The 15,048-nt window shown below is 36.2% G+C and overlaps 1 protein-coding gene across 4 annotated transcripts in view; it reads right to left on the bottom strand.

The window, feature by feature from the left end:
- The window catches only part of CNKSR2 (connector enhancer of kinase suppressor of Ras 2), a 214,287-nt gene that overhangs the window by 92,877 nt on the left and 106,362 nt on the right, over positions 1-15,048 (bottom strand). For 2 of the 4 annotated variants that reach the window (XM_034074520.1, XM_034074521.1), the window contains exon 9: positions 6,546-6,692. The exons of the other annotated variants lie outside the window; for them this stretch is intronic. In XM_034074520.1, the coding sequence (XP_033930411.1) occupies positions 6,546-6,692 (147 nt within the window). The remainder of the gene's footprint in view (positions 1-6,545; positions 6,693-15,048) is intronic. 4 annotated transcript variants of the gene reach the window in all.

Raw genomic sequence — 15,048 nt, 5'->3', positions numbered from 1 at the left:
AAGTGGAAGAAATGTTATTCAGTGTACCACAGGAAACCACAAGTTATCCAGCTACCTGAAGGTAAAGGTTTCCCTTGAACTGGTCCCATGTCTAACACTTTCAGAAATTACAGTGCAACTGGTTACAGTTTGAAAGATTGTGGTGTCTCACAGGATGGCAATGTGGGTATAACTTCCCATGGCACTTCGAGCTCTCAAGGGGACAGAAACTGTAATAAAATCTAGTGGAAGCACAATCCTCTAGGACTGCCTCAAAACTAGGATTTCTTCATATTTTCCATAATTGTGTCATATTGTCAGTCAACTCTCCAGCTTATTTCCAGAAAAACAGAAAAGCTGTGTTACCAGTAAAAAAGAGAGAATCCAAATTTAAAAATAGGTCACAATTTTTTTTTCTTTTTTTTTTCAAATAAGTATATTTATCATCACTTCAGTAAATCAGTAAGAACTGTTACATGGTAAAAGTATTCAAATGGTCTCTTATGGTAGTAGCTCAACACACTGAGGCAAGGTAACTACCACCTCGTTCTTTGGGAGTTCAGCTTTCACTTTATAGATAATTAAAAGTCTTCAGACTCTTCTGGCTGAAAAGACAGCCTTCAGAATATGGCCTGCAGGTTCAGTGCATCTACATGGCTTTTTGCATCGCATTTTAGAAAGACCATGACTGTTCAGTTCCAGTCAATCTGCGTACCTGCAAGTGAATCAGTCATGCAGCTCTCTAGTTCAATGGCAGCCATTCAGTGGACCATACATAGGCACATTAAACAGAAAAACACATGGATATTCACTGAAGCATTTCTCAATTGGATATATACTAACATATACTATTAAAAATTCTTTCAAATACTTTTCAAAACTCTTTGAACGTTTCATTAACTCCCTTGGAAGGTACAATATATAGTTTGAGAAACACTGCTCCAGAAAAAGACACAGAATTTTTTAAAACATAAGCAAAACCAGTACAAAATTTTAAGTGGTAATATCCTTATACAATATTTGCATCAATAAACCGATTTTACTGCTAATATATTTTTCATATTGGATCAAGGTTATGACAATTTATCAAACAGAATATTTCCAAAAAACACACTTTTTATAAAACCAATTATGCCACTAAGTAATGAACTGCTATAACTAATTCATACTTTGTACGAATCCATTTTAACAGTGCTGCAAAGAACGTCCTGTTTCCATACAGTTAAAATACAACTAAGAAACCAAAAAGCAAGTAAGTTAGCATTTTATTCAAACTTCGTGATTGAAAAGTGTAAGGACATTAATTCTACTTATAAATTATGAAAACAGAATATACCATTGTCTCTAGATCAATGAAGGAGGCAATATAATCACATATGGAAAAATACTGAATATAAAATATAAAAGTAGTGTTTTCTCTCAAACAAGGACTCTGTTGTTACTGTTCCTGTTGCTCCTTAGGAGGCTGAAAAGCTGAGTACATAATTGTGGAGATACGATCCATGCCTATTCCCAAATAATGTCTCTTTAAAAAACTGCAGATACTGAGCTGTTGGTGATTTTGTAACAGTACAATTTAATCACACACAAAACAGTACAGTGAACTATTTTAAATATACAAAAGATGTCATTTAAATAAGTTTGCTGAAGAGTGTGACAGTGACTAAGAGGGGTCAGAAGGTTTCTTTCCAAGTCAACACAGAAGACATGGCTGGCAGCTAGACCTGCCCCCAATCTCACTGACGTCAGTAAGAGCCTTTTCCCTGATAGTAGCAGGTGTACTCCAGATCAGCCAAGGCATGGAAACATGTTGATCTACCACTCCTTTTCTGAGTTATAAAGAAACTGTATGAAGAGTCTTCCACACTGTAGTCAAAGTCCAGTTTCTTTTGACTAATTAACAAAGCATTTTCCTGAACGCAAAGGAGGATTTTGCAGCTAGCTGCTTGCTAGTGTGATGATAGCAACTTACATATGATTTCATATGCTCCAAGAATCTTCCCATTTGAAATTTTCAGCCTTGTTCAAACAGCATTTCAGGAAGTCTCCCTTTGAAACCTCCCCAAAAAAACACAAAGTGGAAAGCAGAAATAAAACAGACAATTTGGAGTAGACAGCATTTATTTAAGTTAGGTTGTGAACCAGAGCAAAATTTGGAGAGTTCAAAGATAATTAAGTTACCTCTATATCAAGAAATAAAATAAAAAAATTAAAGATTAAACTTAATTGGTTTGTTCAATGCATTCAGTAGCAGTCAGAAATTCAAACATTGTGATCTGAAATATCATTCTAGGCTGTCACGTAACAGATCAGTGTATCAGAAAAAGTAACTGAAAGGCAAATTTAGTAAGATTTGTCTTGCAGGCATAATATATTACTATTTGTGGTACAATACCAAATTAATGAATACCTTCAATTGCAAAGGCAACCACAAAATTCCCCAAGGCCACACCTGTCTAATTTGACTGTTACAAAACCAGTAACAAAAAACATAAGTCTGTTGACTACACAAATTTGGATATGACTCTAGAATGCATCAAGGGAGAGCTGTGATTATCTGTAAGAAGTTAGATACTGACGGATATTAAAACATACAATCATCAATTGACTGAAAAGAAAAAAAAAACAACAGCACTTCCTTTAATCACGTTACAAGAGGAAAAAAAGAAGAATGTTTTTCCTTCTGTACTGATTGACCTTAGAGCTGGAATTCATGCACCTGTAAATACAAACTCACTATCTAATGGTGCATAGCATAGCCACAGGCTAACTGTATTATTTTACTGTACATAAGGCCACTCCGTATCAGTTTCAGGACTGCCACAGAGGATGGATAATTCTTTTCCTCCTTCTTCTTTCTTTCCCCTAACCTTTCATATTTATTCTAAGGATAAAAATATTTGTGAAAGGTATGAAAATACCACATTTCTGATTAAAAAAAAACACAAACCCAAACAATCAATAATTATGTAGATTGCATTTAACTCCTAATACATGGCAAGACTGCAATGTGAAGGAAGAGCTGTTCAAAACTGCAAACTGTATACTGCCTGAACTGGAAGATTCATGTAGCATTTTCCCAGCTTACAGGCATACTTAGCACCTCTCCATTAAGTCTTTTTTTTTTTTCATGTAGCTGCAAATGGAAAACCTTAAGTTCTTACATACAATTACTGACTGAACAAGCAGAATGTAATTTACCAATAATACCTCAACATTATTCACTTTCAGCTAAAATTAAGTTTTGAAGGCCCTCAATTAAAACATCCCAGTGTAAATCTCAATTTAAATGAGTCTCTTAATTTAATTCACTGAAATATTTAATGTCTATGTTTGCTGCAACAGCTGTTCAACATATTCATTGGTGGGGTGCATACAAAAACTCAATCTCTGTTTATGTGTCATCCTTCTTAGATTAAGGCAAACTTCTGCGTTCCCACCTCACTCAATGCAATTTGATAAGAATGTGACACCGTATTTTCCCTCTGTTAAGTCCATTCGCAGAAACAAAAAAACACAGTGGACAGTTTGCAGATTCTAATTCCCATTTTATCAGAAATTCATCCCCATATCTTATTCTAGAGTCTTTTGACTATTTTGATCATATTTTGTACTTTAATGTAATTATTACTGAGTCAAAATTTCTTTATAGCCTGTGTCTGTTGAATAATACATATGGCTCAATTAACTTAGCTCTGGGATGACAGCACAGTTATAATATTCTCAATTATTTCATGACATCCTGATATAGGATAAAAAGTTATAATTTCTCCTGCTTTCAAAGGTGATGGTACTGCTTTTCCTAATTATATTTTTTATTTCCTGTCACTTTGCTCCTCTCCTTACCTCTCCTCACCACTCCTCTCCTCTCCTATGTACCAGGTTCCTATTACAGAATAGCAGCCTTATCTGGATCAGGAACATTAAGAAATTTCAGAACAGCCCTAGGGAAAATTGCAATTACAAAACTTAGTTTTATGGAAAGTTTTTTGTTTTGTTTTGTTTGTTTGTTTTGGGGTTTTTTCCTCAGAAAATTTTAAAGTAAATTCTAATTATTCAAATAAACATGAAATTTTTTCATAAACATAAATTATTCAAATAAACATAATTACTTCATCTTTTAAATGGCTATAAAAATTACACTTCCCTGCTTTTTCTGCTTGTTATTAATCAAATATAGTTTTCACTGTTTGATAGTACTGATGTCACACAGGCTCCGTTTAAAGTTTAACATCAGCTGAATTTAACATCTGTTCACCTCTGATCTGCATAAATCAACAACAGAAATCTCTACATTATGCAGCTTCTGAAGTCTGTATTCACATCACCCTGGGGCTTTTTCAACATTCAGTCTACTTAAGAAAACTGTTGTTTCTGACATTAAAAAGAAAATTATGACCTACATCTGCAACACTGCATATGTAAGCATAAAATGAGGTTCTAGCCTTTTCCTGGTATCGTTTGGTAAAATCAGAACAATATCATCATGATATCAGAATGATCTCTTTAATGTTGAACAGCATCTCTATTTGAACTCATATTAGCCTTAATAACATTTTCTATCCTATCAGCAAAAATACCCTATATGCAAACCAATGCTCCCATTTCCCCCCTTCCCGAACCTGTAAAATTACACAAGACCTCTATCTAGGGTCAGTCTCATCTGATACCGATAATCTACAGTTGAGCTAGCTGTCCAGGCTTCCTTTATCATCAAATGGAAAGAGGCATGCACAACGTTCAGTTCACCTCATCCTTTCTGAAATAGGCCAAGATGAATGAACCAGTACCTGTTATGTATGTCTGATGGCCAGAGTAAAAATGAGAAACCTGAATTATACGTAGATACATACATAGCAGATACCTGAAGTTAGATCAGCTGAGTAACACTCTAGTATCTGTATTGAACTAGTGATGCTGAGATGTAAATCAAAGCCAAATATAATACACTAAAAGATTACTGGATTTTTGCTTCTGGAAGTGAGTGTGGAGTTTTCAAACAGGACCACAACTTTAGCATTCACTGTAAAAGAACCACAGGAATCCTAGCTTTCCTACTGGATCTAGTTTAAATGGTGGAAATTAGTTTCTGTTCAGTTTCTTCCCACTGTTTGGAATATCCTGCCTTGAATTAGTTGCTTATTTGCAGTTGTCTGCATCAATGACCAACGTCAGAAACTTCTGCAGTGGGGCTTTCAGTGTAATTATTCTAGCAGCAAATGATTATGTGAAGCAAAATGGAATTATTTAGGAGAATGACTCAATTCACCCAAAGTACCAAACTCACTCAAAGAGGATTTAGGCTGTAAGCATTTGACCTCATTTAAAATAATGATGTGCATTTTTCTTTTGTATTGATATTCTCACTAAATCTATGCTAAAGTGAAGTCTTCTAGTATGGTCATTCATACAGTCATATCATGCATACAGATGTGCAATTTTATGTTCAGACACTAATAAGATATTTTTTCGTTGGAAGTTTTTTATCACGTCTAGTCAGTATTTTTTATATCTGAAAGAAAGACATCTCAGTCATTCAAAAAATACTCAGTTTCAAAAACAATGATGCATTTAACCATTATAAAATAATTTTATATATATATACATACTTATTTAAAATCAATTCTTTAATGGATTAGTTCTTTTTAAGGATCTCTTAATATTTTAAATGGCAAAGGTCACAGCTGCTGCCAGTGTCATTTCCATATCTCATTTTCCTTTTTCCCAGTCTTTGCAGAAGTCCTCTCCCTCTCAAATATGAGTTCAAATTAGACTTTTTATTGTGATAATAAAAATGTTGCAAAGAATGCAACCTTTACACAAAGAAAATACATTTCTAAACAATGTTTTATCTGAACTGAACAAAAAAAGGGATTATTGCCAGCTCTATCTGTTGATTATAATCTTTCATTAGTCTGGACATAACTTTTATTTCCTAAAGTAGTCCATCACAGTGACATTTTATCCTACAGTGAAACATGAAAACGTTAACGAAACCATTCCCCAGTTTTCAGCACATTGCAGGCTTACTAAAATTAAATGCCTAGGCGGACATCCTGGGCTACACCTCTTTACATGCAAGGGTTCAATCTTAAGGACAACTCTGACTCAAATAAGACTTTACTTACATGATGAAATTTTGATGCTCAAGTGGTTTAGTGAATAAAATCACCTTGTAAATTCTCCTATAACTCCATCACTGATCAAACCAAGAACTCTAGATCTTTTCACCCTCTCTTTCTTTAAGCTTTTACTGCCTGAGAGATTAACAAGAAATCAAACTAAACTTTATTATTTTATGAAGTATGCTTGCTTTCCATTGACTAGAAAACTTATCTGGAGCTATATTTCTGCATTGAAAACCACTGGGATTACTTCCTAACTTTGAAGAGTTCTGTTAACAGGTTTTGTTTCAATTGAGTCTATGAGAACAAACTGCAGAGAAACAATTTTTCAAAGTATGCAAGAGTAAATCCATATGCTGCTGAGATGAAGCACAATAAAGCATCATTGAGATAATCTATAGTTAAAATGATGGTGTATGACTTATGATTAAGCTTCATTACCTGCAGAGCAAGGGGTTTCCATCTCATATTTTTCAGTAAAGCTGGTGCTGAGGTAAGCATGCTCTGAGGTCGCTTTTTCAAAGTTAAGATAACACCACTCGGATCCTCTCGTAGTGCATTCACCAAATTTTTCAACTGCCACCCCACCTGGTAACCAGTAAAATCATCACAATAAAATTGAGGTACAGTATTCAATATGTAATGTTCCCTTTTTAAATAAGATTAGTAAAATAACATAATAGGAGTATATATATATACATATAAAGGAGATTAACTCTAGAAATGTCAAAAATAAGTTACTGCATAATAATCATGTCAACTAAAATAATTATTCTAATGCATTGAGATGCATATGCATCAGGTTTTAGAATTAATACACTATTGTTATTCCACTGTAAATGCACAATTAAATCTCAAAGCATTTTCAAAATGAGCTCTGGTACATAAACTTTAGAAAGTTAAAAAGCCATGGCTTCTTCATTGACAGTTCAATTAAAAACTGAGCATTTTGTACTCCATAGTTACTATTTAAAGTCCACTAATCACATGTAGTCATATTACTTCTACTCCTAGCAGGTTATGCAAGGACAAACCAGTTCAAGAAAATCTTCTACTCTTCACACTGCTATAAAAACAAAATCAGAATCACAGGCCTTTTATTATTTTTAATAGTACTTTTTCATTATGATTTCAGAAAAAAATACAGTAAATTGATGACAGAAATGCAGCCTAGCCACTACCTGAGTATTAACCCAAAGTAAAATTTTCCTATAGCATTTTGAAATATTCTAAAATTAAGAACTTGACTAACATGGAATATGAGAAGTCTTTTATTTATGAATGCAGGATAGAACTTTCTAAAACATTTAGTTTGCATTTAAAAAAAAATAATTCATATATTAAACCAGTACAATTCATGACAATGGTTTTCAGCCTAAACAATACCTAATATTAGGTATCTATCTTGATATGTTTCAAGATATTAAATCTCTGCACTCTCAAGTTTGGCACCTAGAATGGCAATACACAGAATCATATATCCCTTTAAGATCTTGGCCTGCAGACTTAGAAAGTGATTATTTCTGCAAACTTGACAGTTTTACTACCTTTTTTTTTCAGTTTCTTTTTTTTTTCTGTAAACTTTTTGGATGTTTAAAAGATCACAGTTAAAATATTCTCCTGCTTTCACAACTTGTACAAGTACAATGTTCAGAAGAAAATTATCCATTTGAGAAGTGAAATTCTCACTGAAAAATAAAAATCTGAAGTGGTAAGGTAATATGATTGTGAAAAGGTTACTTTGTATCATGTCAATATATTTAAAAAATACAATTAGGCAATGTGAACTAAGCGAATGCAGATGTTTCTTATCATTGGTATAGTGCAATATGACACAAATATGTATTTTTTCCTATGTTTAAGTAGGTTGCTGTTACAATTTTTTACATTACTCCCTATTACAATGAAATTCACTTTGTTTGCTTATTATCACCAATACTAATGCTTGACAACACCTTTGAATTACAGACATTGTTCAAACCTCACCACTCTTCCTCAGATACCGTGAACCCATCTGTCCCATTTTCACCACAGCAAATTCACTATATCTAGGATGTACCTTTACAGTATTGTTATTATACACAAAGAAACAGGGTTTTGACAGCATGCATCTTTATGAAATATTTTCCAGCTTTCACAGAAGACTAGAATTCTTATTTTCAGTCCAATGTACTAGGCATATGGCTCTCATACTTTGAATAAAATGAAACATGAATGTAATCAAATGCAGCTCAATTCCCACATCCCAGTGGAAGTCTCCGTTTTGTTTCAACAGCACCTAACCCAAGTCTTTGTATGTCCAAGCTTTGTGTCTTAGAAATACAATTTTATAAAAAAGTACTTTGCTATTTACACTAACGTTTTCCTACTCAGAGAGACTTCCACCACTGCTTAGAAACAGTGCATTCCCTATGGTTCCATAACGTCACCATGGGCGTATGTAAGGTTTCATATGCCACCCAAAAGAAGGAATTCAAGGCCTACTGTTTATGTAAGCTGTTTCTATACATAAGCAACTGCACACTTTAATTCCCTAATGTAACAACTGAAGACAGAGCTCTGGAGAGGAATCTTTCTGATGAATAAACCAGAACACGATTGTCAAGAATACGATGTGGCCCAAATTGCAGAGTTACGGTATAAAATTCTTGCCATTTGAGCTGGTAGAACACTGCACACAAAACCTGTGCTTTAAAGCCATTTGTTTCTTAGAGAAGTAGCCAAAAGAATCTAAATAAAGCTGGACAGGTTTGTTATGCTAGCAGTTCTAAAAATATTTTAAATGCACTTTCATAACTTGCAGAGATAAACTATCATGTATTTCAACTATGTCTTACACTGCAGTAAAGGGAGATTGCCTAGTGTCTGTATGAGAGTTAGGGGGATTAAAAAAAAATCACATCAAAGTACTAAATCTGATGTACTTAATTTAGAAGCTCATGAATATAAACAATTTAACTTTATTTTTCACAGGAATATGCAGAGTTTACTATAAATTTCAAATGAAGTTCATCCTCTGTTTTTACTTAGTTCCCTGACAGGAGGTTTCTGACTGGTTCAGACAATCCTTGGTTACTTCCCATCTTTTTAGCAGAAACCACTAAATTGTCTGAAGAGAAAGAAGTCACATAAAAGGCTGTCTACAACAAATTGAAGGAAATCAGAGCCCACATAGAAGACATACTTTTTGGTTCCTACACAGTTTAGATCCCATCAAAATTCATATTGACACAAACTAAACAGAAGCACTTTTATTTGGGGAGGTCTCGTTGAAAAGAAGTAAAGGCAGTGACTATAACTGGAATTGAAAGCTCTTTTCCAGAAATCCACTTTAGTGCTATATCATCTACAGTTTCTTTTAAGTGTGATTTGAATGTATTCTCTGTAATCTATCCTCAGTATCTTCCCTTCTCATTACCACCACAGTTATTAATTCTCAACTTCTAATCATCAAGTTTTTGGGCAGAGATTTCAAAGTCCCTATCATATCCTTTATCCTGCCATGTACTGCAAAACCAGACAGTAATAAGAAAGTTTTATTACTGGTTTGAAAATTTAATAGATAAGTAAAAGTATTAGCTGAGAACTTTCCTTACATTTAAGGAACCTGAGCCATTAATTTTTAAAACACTGCACTATGCTGACCAGGTACCCATTTCTAAGGACCAAGCAAGTTACTGTTGCTTGTTTTAAAATAAATTTACATTGTTAAACCAAGTGCCATCAACAAGTGGTGGTCAGGAGAGGTCTCTAGTGGCAGCCTAAACCCAGCACAGTCCTTTGCTGAGCAGTGCCTGAATCACTGCTGGATGCCAGTGCAGCTCATGGCCAAGCACAGGGAGGGCTGAGGGCAGACAAGGGCAGTCCATGGGTCAGGTACCATGCACAGGCACAACACAGCAGGTCCCTGGGTAATACTGGGAGCCAGTGCAGAACTAGGCACCTGAGGGAATGTGGGACACCTTGTGGAAAGGTGCAGCTTGAAGCAGAGGCCACATGCCATTTTTTTGATGAGGAAAGAGGAGGAGGACTATGGGCTTCATGAGAGCCAACGGATGGTGAGCATGCATGCAAAGATAGGGGAGCTGGAGGAAAAGGAAAAGGAGAGTGAGTGAGCACCACAGGGGTGTTCAGTTGTGTTGAGCTGCTTCTGCCAAGGAGATTATAGCACCTTTACTGGTGGAGTCTAGTGCCAGGGTAAATGAGGGATAGACAAGAGTAGCCAACATCCATGTCACCTAAGCATTGATACCCCAAGCCCAGATTAACAGCACTTCTGGGGGATAGTGCAAGAAGGGATATCACCCTCCCAAAGACAGAGCAATGCCCTGTGCCAGGAGAAGCGAGTTTGCAAGCAGGGTGCCTGCAACATCAGCTTCAGGCCACCTTCAAATTTCTCATCTCATCCCACCACTACATGTCCAGAGGTTGCAGCCAGGCTGGAAAGCCTCACCAGAATGCTCCACACAGAGCCAGCCAGCCTGCTGCAGCAGGGCCAGATTTGCATGTGGGAGTGCTGTGCAGCTGCAACCAGCTCTGATACAACCTCATCTCCCCTGCCTCTACCCATCACCTCCCAACTGGCTTCACCACCACTTGGAATATTCCAGCACCCATTACCCCAAACAGCAAAAAGCTTTAGCAGGGGATGCTGTTAGAGGTCTGCTCCCCCAGCCATCACCTGCCAAAAGATGCCCCTGAGAAAGAGGAGACATTTTAAACGACCACAGCGTCTCTTTGGCAAGTACATTGAATGACAGTGTTACAACAGCCTGAATGGAACTTTTATTTTGAATTCCTATTCTAAATTGCTGAGAACTTTAGCATTTTAAACTATTAAAAAGTTACTCTTAAGGTAATGACCTTTTTTCCTCCAGATTAATCTATTTTCTGGTTTATGAAAAGCTTGGAAAATTGGTAATGATCTTCCTTTTTTCTGAAAGTAAGTATGACTATTCATTGAATCTTTTTTTTTACACAGACACATCCAGCAGTGTATTCCCAAACTCCTTTGCTCATTCATGACTTCCATGAGTACTGCTGCATATTATGAGCCAGAGAGGAACTCTGTAAAATATTAGCATGCAGGAAGCTTAAATACAATTGGATGGATCTAAACCAAGTATTTTTAGCATGTTACAAGATCCAGTAAAATAACCTACAGTGTGAAAAATCTAGCAGATGTTTGCCAAAGAAGCCATGGAACAGCTGCATTATTTAAAAGCAGTGTGCAAATCTAACACACACTGAAAGTACATCATCTAGAGGATGGAATTACAGTCAATTGATAAATAGAACAGAGTCCATATTTTTACAGGCATATTCCTGTTCAAAAGGCCACCAGAGTCCCATGAAAGTTATCGGGATCTTTCTGTTTTCATGAAAACTGTTTGGTTTCTTTTTCCCCCAGTTACAGTAATCCTTTCCTTACGTGCAGATTTGTAAAAAGGAAAAGTACACATATTTTTACACTTCTGAAGAAAAAGTAGTATCTTCCTGCTAAATATAACCTGCAAAACCATGTGCTATTTTCTAGCTAGGCAAATATGCAAAATCCACTTTAGCATTTAATTTGAAAAAGTTACTGGAATGCAGAGATAATAAAATTAAATATTCTTTCAATATTGTCTGTTATAAGTGGCATGCAGCCAGAGCTCTTTAACTTATCAATATTTCAAGCTTCAAGCTTTTACTAATTTTTCAGCTAAAAAAAATTATTTCTAGGAGAAAAGTGTGTTCATTTTATAAATAAAAATTAGCGCATAAGAAAAAACCCCACAATGTTGCACTTCAAATCACTGTCTATCAAACCTAGCATGTCTTTAAGCAAGTCAGAATCTGACAAGAAACTATCTGGTGTCATGCTGTTAAATTAACAGATTGATTTCCATGATCGCTGGGCAGAAATGAGGATGGTCAGCTGGCAGCCCTATGAAACCAATATGTTAGTAGCAAGCATCTCCTTTCCTTCCCCCAGCTATAGATGCCTAAAAAGGCTAAAAAAAGAATGGAAGGCCATAGGTCTTCTGCCGCCAGAAAAGATTATTGGGTGAGGAAATGACAGAAGGATGTTTACAACATGAACTACCACAAAGTTGAAAGCTGTACCTGTATGAGGTTGAAGCAGTGTCAGGAGAGTAGCAGATGCCTTTCAGGGATTTATCCAGCTGAAAGTCCATGCTTACATAGCAGTTTTCTCCCAGAGAGAATGTCACTGATCACACCACACTGTATCATTGTCCAAAGTCACAACACAGTGCGTATGTAAAGTACTTTAAAGAAAATCACATCTTTTACTTGAGAAAATTCTAATGTTTCACAAAAACTTTTGTTTATTATCACCAAGGTATAACATAAGTATTTGTCATATTTATTTTTTGCTATTTAAGCTAAAGTTCACAATTACAAGACCTTCCCAAGAATAAACTAAGTTAGGACCAAAATTGAAAGCTGAATACAGAAGTTACTGCTTCTCATTAAGCTGCTCTAATAATATTTCCCTGCCGAAAAAAACATATCTGATCCAAAGCATGACTTCTGACTGATTTTATTACCTTGCTCCGTTTAGGTATTTGTACAGCTAAGTTCTACCATAATTCAATAAACCTGACAATTATTAACATGACTACAGAACACCTTGGTAATGGAGACAAGCATCTGTTGCATTCATGGGGAGCCAAAACTTGAATTATCCGGGGACACAGAATCAGTTCTGCATTGAAGCTTGGACATTGCTTAATAACAATGCTTACCTTTCATTTTTCACTGATACAATCAACCTTTAGTTCAGAGCTACCTCACTGTTTTGCTTTTGAGTCAGTGCTAGCAACAGCCTAGAACAAATAAATGAGTATATCCGTTGGGAACAGCAAGAAGCCCAACTTTATGGGTCTGATTGTATCCTATTTTTGCAGATGTAAGGTTAGTGAATAGGTACAGTTTTTGAGGAAAAAAGGTCTCATTTCCCTATTTCCATGTACAACTCTAAAAAATGGGGTTGATTTCAGTTCACCCAGTTTTGATGTACCACTGAAATTTGAAGCAAGTACTTGGGTACTTGCTCTTCCCTGCAGTGACTGGCTGCCTCCAGCATGATGACTGCAAGGCAACTCTCCCTTCAACCAAGAGTACAGATAACCTGAGGAGACAGGTACCAGAAATTTGGAGGGATTTTATCCAGCCTTCCACCCACCTGCAGAATGTGGATCTCGGTATTATTCAGCCTCAGAGGGACTAAACTCAGTCTTTCTAAACCTGGAGGGGTGTCTCAGCCACCAAGATGTGCATAATTTCAGGTTAAAGGCCTTCCCTGAATACGTAAGTTTGAAGCCATCGTGTCCCTACACTGGGAGCAGAGAAATGAGGGTTCTGATCCCAGTCCCCAGTCACTGTTTTTCTTGTGTAATATAAATGCAGTACAAACTACACACATACTGCAAGGAACAGGGTCTGAAAGCTGAGTTGTGATGATCAGACCCTACCCCTTCTTCAGCAAGGGCACAGACATTAAACTACTACGAATAAAGGTGCTGCCACCAGAGTCCTCACTTGGCCTCATTTTCAGGAGCTTCCAGGGAATATATGGAGTGCCCAAGCACCTATGTTCATTTCAGCAGGGCTCCTAGTGAGGGACAGACTTCCACTGCCTGAGATTTCAGCATCCCTGGGTGGCCACAGGTGAGTGCTAAAGAAACTTAACTGCTGATAAAATATCTAAGGAGACACAGGCAGGATTTAGACAGACTGGATCACATCCCAGTTTCTCACAGAGCAAGCTGCAGTATGGATATAGGTAGCCTCATCCTTCCTCAGGGGAAGTGAATAGACAAGTTGTCCATATTTCACACAGCATGAAGAACATGTTCCTCAGGAGTGACCCTGCAGTATTAACCCACCACAGCCACTTTTGCCTCAGATTAACTCATTTGTGCTGCTGTGTGCTTCATCTCACAATGGGAATTTGAGGCAAGTGTGTTTATGCATTGCATATGCTCATATTTAAATTTCCAAAATGGCTGTCCTTGAATTAATAAATAGATGTATACATACATATATATCTAAATAACTGTCACAGATTAAATTTCCATTATCACAACTTGATAATTTAGAACAACTCCAGTGACTCAGTAATTCCAAAGTTTTTGATACCTGCATTTCAATGTATAAATAAACTGAGATCCCCAGTTAGCCCTGCAGCAGAACAGTGCTGCTACCCTTGAAGCAGATGTTTTCTGAGACTGAATTCATATAGTGAAAATAAATTAACATGTTTTTACAAAGAAATTGTAAAAAAATCCTTAAAATTCACGAATGACCAAGCAAATGGGGGAGGAGTGGAGAGAGCAGTAGGGGAAACAAACCCAAACCAAAAAGCCTTTAACTAAACTGAATTACGTGGCATCAGTTAGCTAAAATAAAGATAAGGATAGAGATTTGAAAGAAATTGTCATAATAAAGCAGTAATTTGTTTAGATGTAAGAGTTCTTTTCTTTTTTGTTCCATTTTACTGCTGTTAAAATAATCAGCCATAAACATTCAAGCCATTAAGGTGTTCTAAGCCAGTACTGAGGCATTTTTTTTAATAAAAATTTACATATTCAGACTGCATCTACACAAATCAGGAAGAGAATTTCCCTCGTTTAATTTTAATTCCCTCATGACACAGCACTAACTTGCTTTTCTTACTGTTTCAATCTACTTTTACAATAACTATCACTGTCCTACACTTCCTCACAATTAACTCCTAACTTCACCAGAATAAGATACTGAAATATGTAACAAAGTTCCATCAGGCTGGAACCTGAAGATCAGCTGTTTAACTTATATAGCTGCTAATGCACAAAGCACAGAGGTATTCAAAACTACTGAATTCTAGCTTGTACGCAGTCCATGCTGTGCACAACTGTAGTATCAGTGAATTAATTTGCATAACTTTGAAGACATC

This window comes from Melopsittacus undulatus, chromosome 2 (genome assembly GCF_012275295.1).
Source record: "Melopsittacus undulatus isolate bMelUnd1 chromosome 2, bMelUnd1.mat.Z, whole genome shotgun sequence".
NCBI lineage: Eukaryota > Metazoa > Chordata > Aves > Psittaciformes > Psittaculidae > Melopsittacus > Melopsittacus undulatus.
The sequence above is the reverse complement of the archived record's forward strand: the minus strand, read 5'-3'. Positions and strand labels throughout refer to the sequence as shown.